The sequence below is a fragment of the Lichenostomus cassidix genome, chromosome 4, assembly GCF_008360975.1.
Source record: "Lichenostomus cassidix isolate B80296 chromosome 4, HeHo_3.0, whole genome shotgun sequence".
NCBI classification, from domain to species: domain Eukaryota; kingdom Metazoa; phylum Chordata; class Aves; order Passeriformes; family Meliphagidae; genus Lichenostomus; species Lichenostomus cassidix.
Genome location: NC_139484.1, coordinates 1,927,872 through 1,948,176, shown reverse-complemented (window position 1 = coordinate 1,948,176; position 20,305 = coordinate 1,927,872). Strand labels below are relative to the sequence as shown.

The 20,305-nt window shown below is 42.5% G+C and overlaps 1 protein-coding gene and 1 long non-coding RNA gene across 5 annotated transcripts in view; both read left to right on the top strand.

Annotated features, from left to right (window-relative positions):
* ARSJ (arylsulfatase family member J) overlaps window positions 1–4,077 on the top strand; it is a 40,251-nt gene extending 36,174 nt beyond the window's left edge. The window contains exon 2 of the mRNA XM_085057610.1: window positions 1,535–4,077. Coding sequence (XP_084913736.1) covers window positions 1,535–2,942 — 1,408 coding nt within the window. The 3' untranslated portion in view covers window positions 2,943–4,077. The remainder of the gene's footprint in view (window positions 1–1,534) is intronic.
* A 1,304-nt stretch (window positions 4,078–5,381) lies between these two features.
* Window positions 5,382–20,305, top strand: part of LOC146437677 (uncharacterized) — a 30,558-nt gene continuing 15,634 nt past the window's right edge. For 3 of the 4 annotated variants that reach the window (XR_014851473.1, XR_014851472.1, XR_014851470.1), the window contains exons 1-2: window positions 5,382–5,412; window positions 9,004–9,223. This is a non-coding gene — a long non-coding RNA (uncharacterized LOC146437677). Of the gene's footprint in view, window positions 5,413–9,003; window positions 9,224–15,704; window positions 17,289–20,305 lie in introns of those variants that run through there. The other variant, XR_014851471.1, reaches the window with a different exon arrangement.

Below are 20,305 nucleotides of genomic sequence, written 5' to 3'. Positions count from 1 at the left end.
ACCTTGTGATTGAGGAAGCTGTGAGAGTTAAGAAAGGAGAAACTATTGATTAAAATAGCCAGGTGGGGACAAGGACTTTTCCAGTTGGAACAAAAAAAGGGGAATTTACTGAAAGGATTTAACAAGACGGAGGAAAGAGAAGGGTAAGGAAATTAAATGCCTTGTGGACATAGCTCCCTGAGGAGTCTCAAACATGGAATGAGCTGAAGTGTGGGGCACTGCATGCTTTCCTGGTTGTATTTACCTGTTCTAAGAGGAGAATATTGCAGCTGAACCATGGGAAGCATGTGGGACTTGTGTGTACATGACATTTCTTTTACAAAGGGAAGTGTAGATCCCAGAAACCCATAATTTTCAGGGTGTGCTTTAACTTTCTCCTGGAGCATCTCCTGGGTTGTCAGCACCAGCCTGTGAGTTTGGGGACAATTGGGTGGCAGGGCTCCAGGCCCCCAGCCTGGTCCCAGAGACAATGCTGTGCAGAGGGGCCGGGGGGCAGAGCGCAGCAGCAGTGCTGCAGCATGCTGGGTCCAGAGCAGCACAACACCCAGAGCTTCTGCAGGCAATTAGTGAGACTGGAGCTTCTGGTTCCGTGGAAATTAGCTCCAGAATTAAATGGGAGTTACACAATCCATAGAGATTGCCAGCCAAAAAAGACAGCTATGGCGCCTTCGAAGATCTTGGCCAGGAAGCCCTTATATGAAAGCGGACTTCAAGTTATTTATGGACAGGCAGAGCCTAATGGTTTTAATTCTCTAGATAGCTCAGGAGGCCAATCAGATTGGCAACACCAACAGAATGTGTCAAGAAGCCCCAACTCCAGCTACCACAAATGAATAAAAACTGGATTTTGGGGGAGATACGCAATATTGGTGAACCTGGCTGTTCTATGCATGGCTGAGAATTTAACCTATTCTCGCACTCAGGGAGAAGTTGTCTTTGGTTTACTATCTGCTGTTACATTCTATTTTTTAGTGTCAAACTGATGTAAATAAATTTGCCTTTGTCTTTTGATACTTACTGCTGCCCATGCTGGATTCATTTTCTAATCATATGGAAGCCATATGTATTCTTTACACATAGCCTCTACTGCACTGCAGAATTTATTATCCCATTCTTTAAATATACTGCTCTTGCATGCTCAAAGCCCTGCATTTTTATATGCTGTAGATATGTTCGCCGCTAGCGAATTACGAGGAACTGTAAAAATTGTATTTATCCACGTAATTTTCTATAGTCATTGCTAAATGGAGACATGTGGAGGAAAAAAATGGTGCCTCAAAGTACCTGTGCTCCTGTATATGTAGGTATTTGGAGTAGCTCAGATCATGGAGGGAAACGTTTTATCCAGCAGCAAGGTGAGGGCAGATTTGATAGGATGACCGTGCTGGTTTTTGAAAGCAGCACACACAGGCATTCTGAAATATTTCCAGAGAAGGCTGTGGAATGCACAGGGATATTTTCTCTTAGGGTTAGCGTGTCCCTGCACCTGAGCATTTCCTCCACCAGTCTGACACCTGTGTCTTCCCGCCTCCAGGTACCAGATCCACACGGGGCTGCAGCACTCCATCATCCGGCCGACGCAGCCCAACTGCTTACCTCTGGATAACGTCACGCTACCTCAGAAGCTCAAGGAGGTCGGGTACTCCACACACATGGTGGGCAAGTGGCACCTGGGATTCTACCGCCGGGAATGCATGCCCACGCAGAGGGGCTTTGACTCCTTCTTCGGCTCGCTCCTGGGCAGCGGCGACTACTACACCCACTTCAAGTGCGACAGCCCCGGCATCTGCGGCTACGACCTGTACGAGAATGACAATGCTGCCTGGGACCACGACAACGGCATCTACTCCACGCAGATGTACACGCAGAAGGTGCAGCAGATCCTGGCTTCTCATGACCCCAGGAAACCCATATTCCTGTATATTGCCTACCAAGCCGTCCATTCGCCTCTTCAGGCGCCGGGCAGGTATTTTGAACATTACCGCTCGATAAACAACATCAACAGGCGGCGGTACGCGGCCATGCTGGCCTGCTTGGATGAGGCCATAAACAACGTGACCATTGCTCTGAGGAAGTACGGCTACTACGAGAACAGCATTATCATTTACTCTTCTGATAACGGTGGGCAGCCGATGGCCGGAGGCAGTAACTGGCCTCTCCGAGGCAGCAAAGGCACCTATTGGGAAGGAGGCATCCGCGCCGTCGGGTTCGTGCACAGCCCCCTCCTGAAAAACAAAGGGTCCGTGTGCAAAGAGCTGGTGCACATCACAGACTGGTTCCCCACGCTGATCACTCTGGCAGAGGGGCAGATCGATGAAGACATCCAGCTGGATGGCTACGACGTGTGGGAGACCATCAGCGAGGGCAGGCGTTCCCCGCGGGTGGACATCCTGCACAACATCGACCCCATCTACACCAAAGCCAAGAACGGCTCCTGGGCCGCCGGCTACGGCATCTGGAACACCGCCATCCAGTCTGCCATCAGAGTGAACCACTGGAAACTCCTGACGGGAAACCCGGGATACAGCGACTGGGTGCCTCCGCAGGCCTTCAGCAACGCGGGGCCCAACCGCTGGCACAACGAGCGCGTCTCCTGGTCGGCCGGCAAAACCGTGTGGCTCTTCAACATCACGGCCGACCCCTACGAGCGCGTGGACCTGTCTGCGCGGCACCCCGAGGTGGTGAAGCAGCTGCTGCGCAGGCTCTCGCAGTTCAACAAGACGGCGGTGCCCGTGCGCTACCCGCCCAAGGACCCCCGCAGCAACCCCAAGCTCAACGGAGGAGTCTGGGGGCCCTGGTTTAAGGAGGACAAAAAGAAAAAGAAACCAGATAAAAGCAAAGGTGCAAATAAGCAGAGGAAGAACAAGAACAAGAGCAAGAAAAAAGCGAATCGGAAAAAGGGGCAGTCGTTTCATTGCCGGTCACGTCTGGCTGGTGGGTAAACTCTAAGCAGAGTCCTTGGCGAGGTCTAAGCCAGCCTGGCTGAACTTCTTGAACTTCTGATGGAATCGACTAGAAATGTCAGTTGTCATCTTTTAATTTTGTCTTTGATTTCACCAGCACAAGGTACCTTAACACTCTGAGTGACCATGTGACAGACTTTCTCCTCCACAAGATGAGTGGTCCTCACCCATCACCGACACATTCCAGATAACAGCAGTGATAACATTTTGTTTCAGGAAGCTTAGCTTTGATGGAGAAGTGATGGTTCCTTGCCTTAATTAGCTGGAATCTTTGGAGAGCATGGAGATGTTAATGGCAGATGTTCTCAACCTGACAGGTAGTTCAGAGGGAGAGAGGAAAAACAAAACCTGAGAACTTCTGTGGGTCAGTAAGTGTTAGTCATCAACCTATGACATACTTTGATACAACACAGCAAAAACTGAAGCCATCAGGGTTACTTCCTAGAGGTGCTGGGGAGGGGTCATGATAGGAGGAAAGCTGCTTTGAATTAGATTTTGTCCATCTTAAAAACATCTGAAGTATTTTTAACATTTCCTAGATGTACTGAACTCCCCCCATTTGCAGTAAAACACATGCCCAGCGAGCACACGCCACGTGTAATTTATTACAGGCATAGACAAAAACACATCACCAAAGTGAATGTACTATTTAAACACTTTAAGATAACTATACAACAATATGTAAAAGATTTAATTTATTTTACAGCACAATCCTTATTTCTCTTCCATTCAAACTTCCTGGCTGATGCAAGGTACCCTGTGGGTGCCAGGGTTGTTTGGGTTCTTTTAACTTTGATTTTTTAAATTTTATTTCCATCCTGTCATTCAGAGTTTATTTAACAGCTCCATATCATCAGAGTACTGTAAAGCAAGGAAATACTGTATACACTGCTAGGATGAGGAAGGAGAACGATTCAGGTGCGTCACTGCGTTATGTATTTGCTTCCAGTGGTTTTGAATGTAACAAAGGGTTTATTTAATTTAGGAGTCACGTGAATATTGTTCAGTTTCTGTACAGAAGCTAGGCCATCTTGATGTTCGGGGGGAAAATTCTAGTTTAAACTTTTTATTTATGTACCTATTAAAATAGTTTATTTTTATGGCATTCATAAAAGTAGTCTGCCTCTTTTTTGCCTCTAAGATAGCAATTCTGGGCTAGTTTATTTTAAACAAACTCGAATAAGCTGTTTTATTACTATTATTTTTGGCGCAGATATGTTTTATGATATTTTGCTTCTGAAACAGAATTTCTTCTCCTGATATGTATATCACTTGAGACATGCTTCAAAGTTTGCCCTTTTCCAAGGTGTCTGCATGGATGATGGATGCACAGACTGGCTGCACATTCATGGTGATCTGTGGTAATTGATTAAAGGCACACACATACATAAGCCTCAAGATGAATTATGTCAAGTAAAATTGATGATTCATTTGTTGAATGGCTAGAACATATTTTGGTAAAATTTCAAATAAGCCTGCTTTTCAGCAGTGTGTCACTTGACTCAGAAATCATATTTATATGAATGGATTATGGTTGAAAAATTGAGCATTCCTAAAATCAGTGCGCACAAAAATCTGAATGAAATCCAACTGTCCAGCACTCCAGCACCCCCTGACCTTTTCAAAAGGCAGCTAACTGTAGGTATGTTCTGCCAAAACCCAAAGAATTGCGTACTTAAAGTTGTAAAGCAGAATAAAGCTGCCATTAACAAAGTACAGAAGCAAGTCAGGCAGATCTGAGAGTTACTTCTGTAATGAATATACTGGGGAGAACACAGAAATGGACTTCCTGGATAATTACATGGAAATAACAATTATATAAGAATGGTGTGTATCTGCATAAGTGTTTCATATTGTCACTGTTATTTTTCATGCTGTGTGGTCCTTCAGATGACTAATTAATTTCTTAGAAATCTGTCTAGCTTTTCTTCACATCCACACTATTCAGTGAGTAATTGGGAACTCAGATGTTCTTTAATTTCTCACTGTTCTTTTAAAATGTGCCACCAATGTCATTAAAATAACTGAGAATAACATCTTGAGGAATTATGCTCCAAAATGAATATAAAATTCATTTCTGTGAGAAAATACATTTCATTTTCCAAGGTAATTTTTAAAAGGCCAAAAATAGGTGTATAAGTTAAACTATATATAGAGAGAGACTAAGGTATTTTAAGATATTTTAATTTATTTTGGCATAATAGCAGCAAGGCAGTGTGATAGAGTGTTATCCTCATAGAATTAATTATTGCCCTTTTCCCTGAGAGTTTTATGGTGGCTTTGGCTTTCACTGGACCAGAGCAGCCAGAAAGCATTATTCCCTGACAACATTTTATTCTATAATTATTTATATCTGTTCTCTCTCAGGCAGAATGGGAGTCCTTGAAAGTAATCGTGCAAGGCAGAACAGTGGATCAGTCTCTGTGTGTTAAATAAATGTGCCACAAGAGTAAGTGTTTCTAGAGTACGCAGTGGGAGTACATTTCCCTTGAATTTGATATTTTGATCTAGTAGAGGGCAAAAGTTGGCTTTAGAGTGGGGTTGAAAATAGCCACAATTTAGCTGCATTCCTGACTCTTTTGCTGGCAAGCTCCTGATATGAAAATACTGTGTGTGCTCTCACTCAGCACTTGTTTTCTCACTGCAGCAGCACAGTGGTCTCTGGTTTGTGGTGATGCTGTGTAGCTCTCAACCCCACTCTGTTTGCAGAGCTCTCAGGAGCTCATACACACTCCCAGCAGGATTTCACAGCTTATTTACGTCTGCAGATACGCTATGTGCCCAATCTCGGGGAAGGTTTGATAGGTAAACACTGAAAAAGAGACCTGGAGAAAGGGTGGGAGTGCGGGGAGGACAGTGGGGAGCATTTACTTATGATTTTTAAAGTTGTCTCAAACTTTCTCCACAGTCAATGTGGGCACAAGGGAAAGGCAGGTTGGATACTAACTCTGATGTGGTATTCGTCACAGCCACACTTTCAGGAGGACCAGCCTGTGCAGAGAGACAGTATTTCTTCCTTTAGAAGAATGCTGTCTTTTCCAGATTTTCTCAATTTTATTTTGAAGCTCTTCACAAATAATTTTCTAATGGTAAGATAATTTTATCATCAGTGACTTATAAAATTTTATTACCAATATTATTATTGTTATTATTCTTGTGTTGTTGTTGTTGTTGTTGTTGTAATTTAGTTTGACATAAATTTGGAGACAAAACAGTCTTCCAGCTACAGGTAAAGAGGAGTGGGAGGCAGTGCCAGGGATGGTGAGTAAGCCAGAACTGTCAGTCTTTCCCTGTGGGATATGCTGGGAGATGTGAGGGGATGTGCAGTTGTGAAGCTCAGCCAGACTTGCAGACGTGAGAGCATGAAGGTACAGTGAGGTACTTAGCAAATTTTAACACAACACCCAAAGTAAGGCACTTTACGAACTGGAACTTCAGAAACTAACTTACTGAGACACAGCAGGGCATTGCCTGGAAATTTTTAGTCTGGTTTGCAATGTATTTTGAGAAGAAGGTAGGAGAAGAAAGAGAAATGTAGGCAACACCCTGGGATCCAGCATGGTGTGAGCTGCCTTTAAAGCCAGGGCAGGGGAGCCCTCAGAACACAGGCTGTGTCCTTTTCTCTGCTCCATTCCCCTGAGGCTGCCCAGGCACAGCTGCACTCTGCTGGTCCCTGTGGGGCTCACAGGGACAGACAGTGTCATTTGGGGTGAGGGGACAGTCTGATGTGTTGTGTCAGGGCAGGGGGAGCAGCACACCATGTTGGGTCAGGCTGTGGGTCCCTGTGCCATTTTGCATCAGCCCATGGGACACTCCACCATTCTGTGGCACACCTTGGGTCACTCTGCCGTTCTGTGTCAGGCTGTGGGGTCACTCTGCCATTTGGTGGCACACCTTGAGTCACTCCACCATGTTGTGTCAGATACTAAATTCCTCCCAGTGGCATTCTTTGGTGCAAATGGAGGTGCTGAATCTCCCATGTTTTAATCTGTATGCAGTTCAGGAAATCTCTGAGAAAAGAAAGGAAGAAAATGACTTTTAGTATGTTTTATAGGATTGTTTTTTCTGTATGAACAAAGGACTGTATGTTGCTGACTATTGATGTACATTATACACAAGTCCTAGAAGAAATACCTGTTGGTTTTTACTATGTAACATTCTCAGATTAATGCAGGTTCCTTTTGTCATCTGGCTTTTGACCCAGTGAATGTTCATCAGCAACACTGAGGCACAGTGAGTTGCTTTGGTTTACTTCATGCTACAGACACTATTAATTCTACTGCCAGTGCTAGGTCCACTTGTCCAAGACAAAACATTAGCTCAGACAAAGACACAAAGACAATGTGCTTCTTGGATACTGACCTGATGAACTCTACTGTCAGGTCAGCAGGAACTTTTCTGTTGCCATTCTCCGTGTTTTATTTTCTCCTTTCCAAGAACAGGCAGGGAATGTGTATGCCCATGGGGAAAAAAAGAGCATAAGATATAATTTAGCAGTTAAATAACACAAGCACCACTTCAGCATCTCATTCTTGTTCAGCGGAGTACTCAGGAATGTACATGATTTCCCTTCTGTGGAACGTAAGTCAAGGTCTTGATGAAGTGGAGGATTTGTGTCAAAGACAAGATCATGTGAAAATACAAAATTGTTCTCTTTTCCTGAATTATGCTTCCTGTTTTCATCTCTGCCAAGCAAGCTAAACAACAAATGTAAACACAGATGATGAAAGAAGATATAATTAAGTACCTGGATTTGAATTAATTGTGCAACAGAAGTATAACCCATGATATGGTTAAAAGTTACTTCATAAATTCCATTCATTTCTGGTATAATCAGGGCAATGTTGGTAAAGTTTAGCTTGTGACTGAAGTAACAGAACTGATTAATGGCTGTTACTGTGAATTTCCGTAACGAGGGGAGAACAGACTCCTGAAATGTCACACCAATGTAGCCTGAAAAATATGTTTTTATAATTCCTTATTAACATCAGTATCTCAGTAAAAGTCAAGTATTTAATCACCTGAAACGAGTGCAGGCCATGATGTTTGTTGTCATTCCCTAGATTTGCTTAAAAAGATCACAGTTTTGAGCATTACTTGGCAAGGGTGTATTTATTCCTCATTAAATGCAGATTGCTTCTGCTAGTTAAGCTGAGCCAGCACTGGAACAGCATGCAGGAGAAAGTCAAAGCCTTACTTTGAGAGTAGGAATGGTTCTACATCAGCAGTGTGCAGGGTACAGTTTGGAAATGGACATCACTAGCAACAGAACATCTGTATGGATTCACCAAAATCTGAAGCAAGAGACTAATTCCTTTTAGATAACCAAGATGTATTTGTGTTTGTTAAGATGGCTGCAGAAGGAGGGGAAGCCTGTGTGGCCCTGTGAGAAGATGAAGAGCACTGAGCTGTGACTGCTGTCAGACTTTGAATGGAGAAATTGCACATTGCTTAGAAGGAACATTTTGGGACAGTGAACTATGTGCCATTAAAGAATTATTTCATATATCATCATCTAATTTTCTTCTAAAGAAACACAACCTTCAAAGCTCTGAATACTGGCAAAACTTGAAGGGTATAACTAGTAATGTCTTACCTTTGGGCAATGCTCTGAAGTCTTTCTCTCACAGCATACATTTTTTACAGTAATTGGTTCCAGTTTGATTTTGGTTTTCTTCAGCAGATTCCATTACATTTTGTCGCTCTGGATGGAGGGAATATAGTTCGTGTTGATAAAAAGCATATTGGAGCTTTTGGGTCGGTGATGTTTATCAAATTGTTTAGGCTCTCAAGTGACCCCTGAGCAATCTCTTAGCAGACCCATTTCTAATACACCTAAATAATTGATCTCTTATTACTGTGTGGCTGTGCAGAATTTGAAAGAAATCCACAAAGAACGATTTGCAAAAGTACAGAGGGAGCACATAGCTCTGGCTTTCAGCCCAGGTGACTTCAGCAACTCGCAACCTTTTGTCTTTAACTGTGATTTCTTCGAGGTTTTTACTGCTGATAGATTTTTTTTTTCTCTTCTCTTTGCAAGGAAAAAGGCTGCATGATTAATTCTGCTTTCAACATTGGATGTGAAAGTGTGCTTAGAAAGCCCCTGCGTGGAATGGCAGCAGAGAAGAACAAGAAGTGCCTGGTTTTTGTGAGGAGGAACATGCTGTGCTGCTTCCCCTGCCACAGCCACAGAGCCCTGAGCAGCAAAGTCATTGAAGTGCTTAGCCTGTGAGTGTGCCAGGATCCTGCAGTTAGCCCAGGTAATGAGCGAGTTGAGCTGAAGTGGTGCTCTTTGCATTTCCTGTGCTTCTTTCTTATTGCTTTCTCACTCCCACGGCCTGACTGAACTTGTGAGATGCTTAAACTGAAATCAGTTGAAGATCCTCAGCAGGCTGAGATCCCACTGAGATCTGTTTCCTTCTTGTCCATGCCAGCAGAGACCAGCATGAGAACCTGGACTAGGAGACAGCCCTTGAAATCCAGGTGGGATCATGTCTCTCTTGTGTTAGCCATGGTTGTTCCTTAGAGGCACACAGGCATCATTCCTTCAACATAATCCTAAATTCAACTGAATTCATAAGCAAATAATAACCATTCTCACTGCCTAAGAAGTAGCCTTGTGAAACACACAATGTCTTGCCAAAGGCACAGGATTCAGTTTGCGATTTCTTATCTTCGTCTTCAATTCCCATTTCATTGCTCAAAGCCAGTAAATTCTCTTTAACTAGAAGGTAGCTGTTTCTTGAACTAACATGAAGAAAAGCATCCAGTTCTGACTTAGATCAGAAAAATATGAAGAATCTATTACTTTCCATTGTAAATCTATTGCAGTAGTTAATACCTGAGTTAAAGGTATAAATGCCTTCTTTATAGTTTGATTTTTGGTCTGGCTACAGATTCCAGCTTTATGCTATTTTTATCCCCAAGACTAAGAGTCCTTTGGCACCTGGTGCTTTCCTCTCATGATTGTACATCTGTATTCCAGCCTTGAATATTTTTTTAGAAACTGAACAGATTGGCTCCTTAGAGTCTAATCACTGTATGGCACTTTGTCCAGTTCCTAAGTAGGAGCTGAAGGTTTTTTCCACAGTTTCTTCAGATTTTCAGTAGACTTTGACAAATGTGGACATCAAAAGTAAATAAAATATTCCAATATTAGTGTCCTTCAAGGGATATACAAGAATATTACCTTATGAGAAGGAGGCCCTGTGGGCTGCACTAAGCCTAGAGCATCCCCTGCTGCTCTGGGCTCGGGATGGCACTCCCAGGCAGGGAACTGGTTGTGAGTTTGTGGTTATTTTTGTTGTGCCATGTCAGGCAATCTATTACTCTTTAGGTGTTGTTTATTCTTAGAAAGAAAAAGAAAACCCTCCTAGCAATCAAATTTGAAACTATCCCAGAAAAAGGATTTGATGTTTTCTCACAGCATTTCCATTCTCTTTCTCAACTCCTACAGCCATTTTGTAAAAGCCACCTGTGCAAAGCAGAAGGTGAGCATGTAAAAACGAAGCAGGATACAGATTAAACTTTCTCATTTTATTTTATGTCCCAAAATATGCTCACAGCAACCATGCCTATAATGTCCAATTCAGGAAAAATACACCTGTCCTTCTCTAAGGTGTATATTGCCAAAAGTCACTTCTCCCCATTTCCGGGTTCCAGAGTTTAGGCTATGTTTAATTCCCACTAATGGAAATCAGAGGTACTATATTTATTCACAGGTAGCCCTCAGGGTCTCATGCATAACAGGAGTGTTCTAGTGGTTGCATTTCTCAACAGAACAGGTTGAAGATCTCGAAGGTGAGTAATCAGTGCCATAAAATAGCTCTCCATTTCTGTGGCTGGGCAGATCCTCATTCTGATTTTCCTGGTTCCAAGTGCAATGTGCTAGTTTATCACTGCTCAGTGAGGAAATTCAGTCTTTCTTATAATTCCAGAATGATTCAGTCAGTAATTGCCTAGTGATATTATTTCCCCCAAGATAATTTATTTTATACCCTTTTTTTTTTTTTACCAGGTACTTTCAGAGCGTTTAAACAGAAGTAGAGTTGCACTGCAAGGGAGTCAGTACTGCTGGGAACATTAACAGCTTTAATAATGAGAGTAGGGCAGGTCTGGGAGTTTGTCATTCCTGCTGTGCACAGGTCCAGGTGAGAGACACACTGGCTTAAAGGGGCATTTGGGAAATTACTAAGGGAGGTGTGACAACAGTAAACCAAAATTGTTCATTACAGGGAGGGTAGATGGAAGGAAAACCAGTTGAGGTGTAATGTTATCAACACTTTTCTTTTATTCCCGGCGGAAAAGCCACGTCAGTGACTCTCTTCTATATTGTCTCCTGAGATAGAAGACTTCCTGAGGTATGAAAGTGTGTTTCTAGTGCTGAGATTTGTCCTGCAACACAGTAACTGGCTCCTTGGTTTACCTGAAAGAAACAAAGGAAAGCAAACTTTTTATTGTCCATAGAATGCACTGCATTTTCTCCTCAACATCTTTAGCATCTCCTACGCATTATCACCACGTTAGATTTCTCCTGATTCACCCAGCCCTCAATCCCTCACTCTTCCCTGGGATTTTACCAGGGAAGAACAACCTGTTGGTTGTTCTGTTCCCTTGCCGTTTGAATTTGTTTTCCTTGGAAGCAGCAGTGCTGTTGCTAGCAGTGCTCGCTGTTCACTGGCCCTGTAAGCGTGTCCGTTTTTAAGCAATGCGGATATTTCCTGATCCATAATACGTAATAAACAGGTTAGCCTCTGGATGGAAGATTAAATCCACGCTTTTGTTAGCAAGTTGAAACACAGGCTTTAGCTAAATTGTCCCCAATGCCTTTGCCTGGCCATCTGTTTCCAACGGAAATGAATCTTGGGCTTTAATTATAAATCTCTCATGAATATTATTTTTCTTTTCTATCTCAGTCTGCCCTTTTGGAGATGGGTTGAACTCTCCCTGTGTAGTCTGAAAGGTGGGTGGGACACCAGAGTGGCTCATGGTGTGATTCACTTTTTATTAGCCTTCCTGTTAATGACTTTAAATCTGTTTATGCTCTTGCTGCAAGTTGAAGCAAAAATCTGTGTTACCAAACGGTGTTTATAAATTTGCTACAGATACTGTGTTACGAAGCAGTCTAAGTACAAACATGTTAAACCATATGGAAAATCTGCCCCGGTCTTTGAATTGTTCCAATGTTTAATTACCTGGATCGTTAGAAGTATACACCCTCTTTCTAATTGTTTTTTTAATTCTAATTTCCTGGTCTAGCACTCAGATCATCTTATAATTCTTGATGTTCCCCATGGAGGTGTGAGTAGATTGAGACGAAATACAAAAAACTCCTACTCCAGGTGCTGTTCTCCAACAAAGCATTCCTCATCTCAGTAAGGATTTGCCATTAAAACACTGTATAGTTCATTATTTTTTTCCAAAGAGTGGGTGAAATCATTCTTTTTATTTTATATTAAATGGGGGACAGGAGGAGGACACAGGGAGCTCCTGTGCTGAGGTGTCAGGGATGTCCTTGGTAAGATCCTCTCTGGAGCGCTTCCTTTTCTCTTGGTAAGTAGAGGGAACATATTTACATCTTGTGAAGTGCAGGGCAGCAGCTCTCCTTTTTGTGACCAAGAAAGACAAGAAAAGCTCACTGAGTTACACGTCCTGGCACCTTTTCCAGCCCTGCTGGGGAACTTGGCCCTTGCTAGTTGGCATGAAGACCTTGAGCAAGACGCAAGACACGAACCTCTTCCTGCCAAGCTTTCCTCCCCAGCAGAGGCCAACTTACAGCAGCGCAGTGTGAGATGAGTCATTGAAGCATGGACATGGGTAAACACTGTTATCTGGCCTCTCCAGAGACAGCTGCATTTTTTGCTTCATCCCAGAACCACTGAGGGGGCAGCTATTCAACACTCATCAGTGAAATTGGGGTGCCTGTGCTGCTCTTCTGCTCTGACTTTTTACCCCTGCCAGGTTCAGTTCCCATCCCTCCTCCTTAGCTCTTGGTGCTTGTCATCAATTTGGCACATTGTTTCCAAAGAATTTCCAGTTTAGAAGGGTGACAGATTGCCTTTTGATCTTCTTGAAGGTGTTTTCTCTCCAGAATGACCAGAGTAACTTTTATCAAAACGCACTTTATTCAGACATGCTCATAGCCATGGCTTCGTTTGAGTCACCATCACTGGAGGGATTTATAAGCTGTGCAGATGTGGCACTTGGGGACACAGTCAGTGGTAGCCTTGCTGCCACTGTTAAATCAGCCCATGGGTTTTCTTCACAAATTATTTTGCTATGCTAAGTGCTTGTACAGAAAGTGTATCTACACTAAATGTTTCCTACAGCTTTTAAAGGAGTCCTGAGAAGGTTTAGCTATTACATTATAGAATGAGGGAAGTGTCTTCACACTCACCCCTTTCCCCCCATTTCTGTACTAAATTCAGTGAGTGAAAATGATTCACTATGATTCGTTTGTATTAGGGCCCAAGCTGTGTCCTTCCCTGAAAAGTACAGAATTTCTTTTCATATTGGCTGTGACTTCTTTTTCCCGTGTTCCTCACACAGAAGTTTAGCAGCAGCTCCTGTGAAGAACAGGTACCTGAGGAGCATGAGAAAAAAGCTGGGATTGTATCTGGTACCAGCTCTGCAGCTCTGGGATAATAATAACCAGCCCTTGGAATAAGGGAAGATGCTCCAAGGATTGTTCAGCTGGACCTGTAAGTTTCTGGGCTGTGAAATGTAGAACAATACAGAAGCAGGAGATGGAAGATAACGACAGAGCTCCTCTCAAATGAAGGCTGTGGCTTTACACATGCAGCCTCTGGGAAAAAATACAGATGGAATTGGCTTGTACAGGAGGAAAGATGTTGATTCTTCATCCAGTTTTGAATGAAGAGCTCCAAACAACAAAAGCATTCATGTGGATTTTTATATGAGCAGATGACTTTAATGTATTGTCGATTGTGTATTTAGTACAAAACCAGATATTTAGGCAACAAAAGATAAGCCAAGACACTTGTAAATATTATGATGCAATGTTAGCAAAGTTACGCTCAAAATAAGACAAATACTTGTATTTGTATTAAGCCTCCTGGTCCTGGAGTTTGGGCACCTCAGCTTTTCCATCCACAAGTCCTCCTAAATCAGTGGCTTCTGGGTGTTGATGCCTTGTGTTAGGCCCTCTCTACGTACCAGCCTTGGGAAATGAAGCTTGGAATATTTGTTTCAGGTTCCAGCTGCTGTGCCTGGGGATGCGAGAAGTGTGCTCACGCTCATTAAATCTGCAGGACTTGGAAGCTGTGCCCGTGGTGACACCACAGACAATATTCCACATGAAACCCAAGCACTGGAACTCTTTGGCATGAGGCACTTGGGAGCAGTTCCAGAGCCAACTCCAACACATCTGCTTGTTTTTCAGCTGCTGACGAAGAGGTGGTTTGTACAAAGAGAAGTCAGAAGTGAAACAGATGTCCTCAGGGAAGCTGGAGGTGGAAATAGCTCTCGTGTGAGGCATTGCACACACATGGACTGGAGGCTGCTTTGGGAGGTTCTCCAGAGACCAGTGACCTTTCCTGCAGGTCGTGGGGAGCTGAGGTTTCTCCTGCCTTGAGTTTTGTGGGGAAAACACAACAACAGTGCTAGATGTGCAGTTCATATAGAGGATAAAATCCTTGCAGATCTTCATTTCCCCAGGCTAAGAGAGGACAGTGCTTTTTCAAAACATGGATAAGCCAACTATGCTACTGTACCACTTCAGTTGTTTCCAGCTATGGGCAGAGAGCCAGAGACATTCTGAATCCATAAGATCCATTCTGGATTCCAAAAGAAGGAATCTTTCCCTTTAAGACTGCTCATTTCTTCACTTTAACACAACTAAGCTGAAATACTCAATTTCTTTTAAACTCTGCTTCTCAATTTGCTTTTGAATTGCTTTCATCTAGAGTGTGAAATTCCAAGTCACTGCAAAAAAGCTGTCTTAGGAATATTCTTGGCAGTACTGCTAGCAGAGAACACAGGAAACCTCACAAGAGAGTTGGTTCCAGCAGCACTGCCATCCACGTTTCACAGCTGCAGGAACATTCAGAGCAAATCCAAACACCGCCTTCCCCTTCAGCAGAGCCTTGCCGAGGTACAATTACCCAGGCCACATCCTTGGCAGTGTCCAAGGCCAGGTTGGATGGGGCTTGGGGCAGCCTGGCCCAGTGGAAGGTGTCCCTGCCCGTGGCAGAGGGGTGGGATTGATCATCTGTAAGGTCCCTTCCAGCCCAACCTGTTCTGTGGCCCTGTGAATACTCTTGCAGGCAGCCTCTGAGCTGCTCAGCATTGCTGCGCAGGTATATTGGCCTCATCGGTGCATGAAACACATTTTCTGTTACTGGTGCAAGTTCTTGGATATCACCTTACCTAAAATGTCTTTGAGATGGAAGGGTTCCTCAGTACCCTGTTTTAGCCAGGAGCTTATCCTTCCAGAGGAGATACCATGGAGGAGCCACGAGGCTGTCCCTGGAGAGGCCAAGCCATGGTGACTCTGCCACGAAAATGGAGAGCCTTCATTGCAACAGCCCAAAAATCTGCAGGGAGTAAGAGCAATTGAGAGCTGTACTGCTGACTTCATCCTGTGTGTCAGTGTTCCTCCGATGATGGAACCTCAGCTTTGCTTATATAAACTGTGCTGCAGCTTTAGGGCTCCTCAGGGTGCCCCTAAATATGTGGGCATATATATACCCTAAATGGTAATACAGCTAGGGGTGTACAGTGACACTTGTACTGGCATCACTGCTCTGCTCTTGGGCTTTAATCTCAGTTTTACTTCAAGTTTGCAATACAACTAGTACTTTTTAAGCTCATTACTTTCAGAATTATTTTGCTTTTAGGCAGTACAGGTGCTATTTATTTATTGGTCTTAATTGAATTTTCTCATTTCTCCATTGAAATGACAGATTTTTTTTTTTCCTAATCCTGGGAGCTGCAGTAACCACGTAACCCTGAACTTGCTATTTAATCCACTGGTTTTGATTTAGGTGAAACCATTAGAGAGGTCTCGTACAGTTAAAAAAATATCTGTATAGCAGTGTGATTGTGGATATGTGTGAACAATGAGGTGTGGCAGGAAAGAGTTTGTCAGTAATTTTGTCAGTAATTTTTATGCAGAACTCTGACTTACTAGTTTCTGTTATATAATATTGGAATAATACAAATTTCATGAGGCAAATTAATTGCTGAGTAAAACTTCGAAGTGGAATAAAAGTCAACTAATAGGCATCTGACACAACTTTCCTAAACATATTAAATCTAAGGAAATACCTTAAGGTATTTCATATTTAATGCCATAAGGTATTCGATATTTAAGATATTTTAATATTCTAAAGGTATTCAGGAATAGGAGGTATAATTTTCTTTCAATAAATGACTTTAAAAGAGAAAATAGTAATCATGTAGAAGGGCAGAGTATTAACAAATACTTGATTGCACTAAATAATCCTCTTTAAGAATTTTCCTGATTGTTCTGACCTTTTCTTTTTCTCACTTAGCTGATCTGCATGTTATGAGTTACTACTTTAATTGGGTGTTAAAACAATTAAAACCACCTCCCAAATCTTTCGGAATGACTAAAGTAAAAGCAGATGACAGTTAGAAGATAGCCATGCAATAATATTCACTGTTCAGGAAATAGTACATAGCAAGTTATAGAGAGCTCTGGGGAAAACACTGGGAAGAGGGAGGATACTTTTTTTCCCAGTTATTCTATTATCTTCCAGAAAAATCAGGTCACACACAACAATGTTTGTAGTAAGGAAAGTTGGCACGTGGTAAAGGAAAGTACTGTAAAAATGTCAGCGTTCAAAGAAAATTATTTCTTGTACCCTAATGCACACATACACAAATCACCAAGAGCCAGCTGTTGTGTAAATAGTAGCTTTCCTTACAGGTTTTTATTCAGTAAGTATGAAATCTTTGAATTATGCCATATTGGTCAACTTAGAAAACTTAGAAAAAATCCCATTTGGTCTCTTAATCCACCTGCTTTGGCAGCACACCCGGGCTGCAGAGGGCTGAGTGCTTGCTTCTCATACATGAATCACAACTTGGGTCTTATTTATTCACTTGCTTCTCACACATCTTACCCCCTTGCTAATGCTTTTTTCACAGCTGCACATTTTTCAGAGACTTCAGTAAAGTTCCTTGTAAAGTATCAGTGAAGTATGAAAATCACTTAACTGATTAGACAGAGATAGAACTTACTAAATATCTTCAAGATAAAAGAGACTGAATAACCTTTTTTGCTCCTGGAGTGGATTTAACATCACAAAGAAGGAACATACATTTTCATCTTTTGCTAAGGTATTACTTTCATTCTTTTTCCTTTGGCTTGTTTTTTGAATGTAGAATAAATAATCCATGCAGAAAATGGAAAGTAATGGTGTAAGGACTGAAAACTCTAAATCAAGCAATGGGCTGTTGAAGGAGAGCTGTGTGGAGGTGAAGGGGACCCTCAGGACTTATTTACTTGTATCTGGATAATTTACTTTTGTTTTAAGAGACTGCTTGAGTCCAATTACGGTCACTTTGCATTGATGTAACTGTCATCCTTGATTTGTACACACAGTGGTTGTGCCAAATTACACACAGGTGAAATATTGCCTGACAATTCCCTTTTAACTCTAGGAAAGCTTTGTTCTGTACCATTTATTTTGCTGTGACTTGGAAACTACTAGGAAGGTTCTAGTTGAACAAGTAGCCAGTGTGGGCGTTATCTCCTGTTAGTGATGGTTGCTGGCTCTGACTTCCCTCTCCAGGGCTAAACCAGAGGCTTGACAGTGTGGGAGTGAGGAGAACACAGGTACAACGTAAAAGCAGCACCTTGATGCAGCAAAGGCCCCAGGCAGCTCCTCAGGATTTGGTGTTAGGGAGTGCAATAGCCAAGGGAATGAGTTGGAGCAGGCAGAAGTTGCCCAGCATTCTCATCTACCACATATGGTGTGTTCTAATGCTGTTTTTATATGTTGCATATAATCAAATGTGTTGTTCCTTGGAAGGTGTGGGCGTTGTTAGTTGGGAGTGGCAATGTTTTTGAGCAGTTGCTCATTTTCAGTAGGAGAAATGCTTGGAAAAAGTTGGCCTATGCAGTCGAAACACAGAAATTTCCAGGCAGGTGAGATGTAGAGGCTCTCCCTGGGTTGTAAAGTCTGATTCTGCTTTACTAAAACGTAACGAGACTTCTGTTCAGTGTCTATGTGTGTTCAACACGGAGTTTTATGCCTTTGAAAGATTCCATTCCACTTCCCTGCAGCAGTGCGTTAGCACTCCCCGGGAGCAGGCTCTTCCTGCCGGCTTGGAAAGCCATTTTACCTACTGCAAGCACAGCCCCCCTTTGGAATAAACAGCTACCAACGAGCTCTGCAGGCCTTGGAGCAGCTACAGCCTGGTGCAGTGGGACATGGTCACCCACCTGCTCACACACAGGCAGCACAGATGCTCAGAAACACTTACCTACAAAACCCTCCAAAATCTCCATTCGTGCTCACAAAGTATCAGCACACACCAGTAAAACTACAGGTTTTTTCATAGCTTTGGCAGGAATCACTGTAATGACTCTCAGCATGCAATAATATTTTCCCCTTGGAGTTTGGAGAGTAAGAGTTAAGAGAGCTCAAATCCTGTATTATTCTGGGCAGCTGTAAAGGAAAGTATTTTGTATTTGGTCGAGAGGAATTGCTGGAGCGTGTACTTTAAATTGAAAGTGCTCACCAAACTGAAGTGGTCTGAATTGAAACTACCGTGGTTGTTCACGAGCTTTAATACTTCCATTAGTTTGATCAAGGAGAGGGGAAATTGATACTAAAAAAGAAGTTTAACACATATACACACAGTTTGCCATCTTTGCACTCTTTTAGGAAAATTTATGTTGTACATTTTATCAATAGAAAGGTAATCAAACTCCTCTTTAACTCCTATAGTGTTCCCAGTCTTGCTACTGCAATGATCTCTTATCAAATTTCAGTGGAACAGCTTTTGAGTTATGTGAACTGTCAGGGGTTTTTAGGCTTTCTGGTTTTCACTGTATTGGTGACTAAACTGTTAAAGCCTGAAAGCTAAAGGGAGCTTCTGCATGTAGCCACAGAGACAACATTCAAAAATATTTATAGTCAAGAATAATGCAGGGAGAGAATGAGTATACAAGTGGTGGCTTAAATGCTTTTATTGCTTTGGTTTCTCTTTCAGCAGCTGATACGGCTGTTGGACCCCTTTTATTATTTACAGTAAAAGGAAATGAGAGAAAGAAGAGCAGGATATATGGGGCAAAGATAATAAAAGAAAAAACAAAATTGTGGCTATTGGGACTGTAATTATTGTTTCCAAGTACAGCAATTCTTATGGGTCATAAGTGGGTCAAACAAAGATGAGTGTGAAGAACCCCAGCAGATACAGTGTGTGCTTGTTCTGTAATTTTGTGGTCTAATCTCGCTGTCTGTTCCTGGGAAGTGCCCTGCATGCTGTGGTTATTGCCAGTGGCAGCTGTCATTTGCTGTGGTTCCCCTGCAATGGCTGCAGGCACTCACATAACCAGGCCTGCTGGCCTGCTATTCCCAGCTCTTCCTTCTTCCCCTGGGCCTTTTGCTTTAGGTCAGAGCTTTCCTCTCTGACCAGCAGAGCCCTGTGCCACATAAGAAGCACCAGTTATCTTTATCTACCAGTCTGCCTCCAGTAAAGGGAAAATGGTAATGCTTCATGTTTCTTTCATGCCCCATCATAAATCTGTCACTTTGAAAAATAAAAAGAAGGAGTTAAATTAATTATTCTCATATTGATTCCACTTGGCCGGATTGATTAGGCAATCTTATCCCTGCTTAAACCCCCAAATACTGCTCTGGGTAAAACCTGGCAGAGAAATGCATTGGACTCATTTATATTTCATTGTTTTAAGTGGTTTCCTCTGTAAATATTTCATAGATGATGTGTATATCGAGGTGAATGTTGAAGCAGAAAACTTTAAAAAACCTTGACTGCAAACTTTCAGGGTTCCTGATGGGGTAACCTTTCTTAATTTGAGAAGAACTAACAGCTCTCTCCTAGCACAGGCTGATTGGATTTTTACAAATGTGAGTAATTGCCTAAATGCCAACACCTGTACAAATACTTGCCATTAACAAACTGCATTAATTAGTAAATGCTTGCACACAAGACTGTAGCAGCGGCTCACCTGCACACAAGTCTTATTATTCACATCAACACCTATTACTTGAACCAAAACTGAACTTTTATGTCAGGATGTAGAACAGGAGTGGTGCCCATTGATTTCTTCCATGCTTCTAATACTTGACAGCAAACCCATTAACTTATTATTTATTATTTATTAT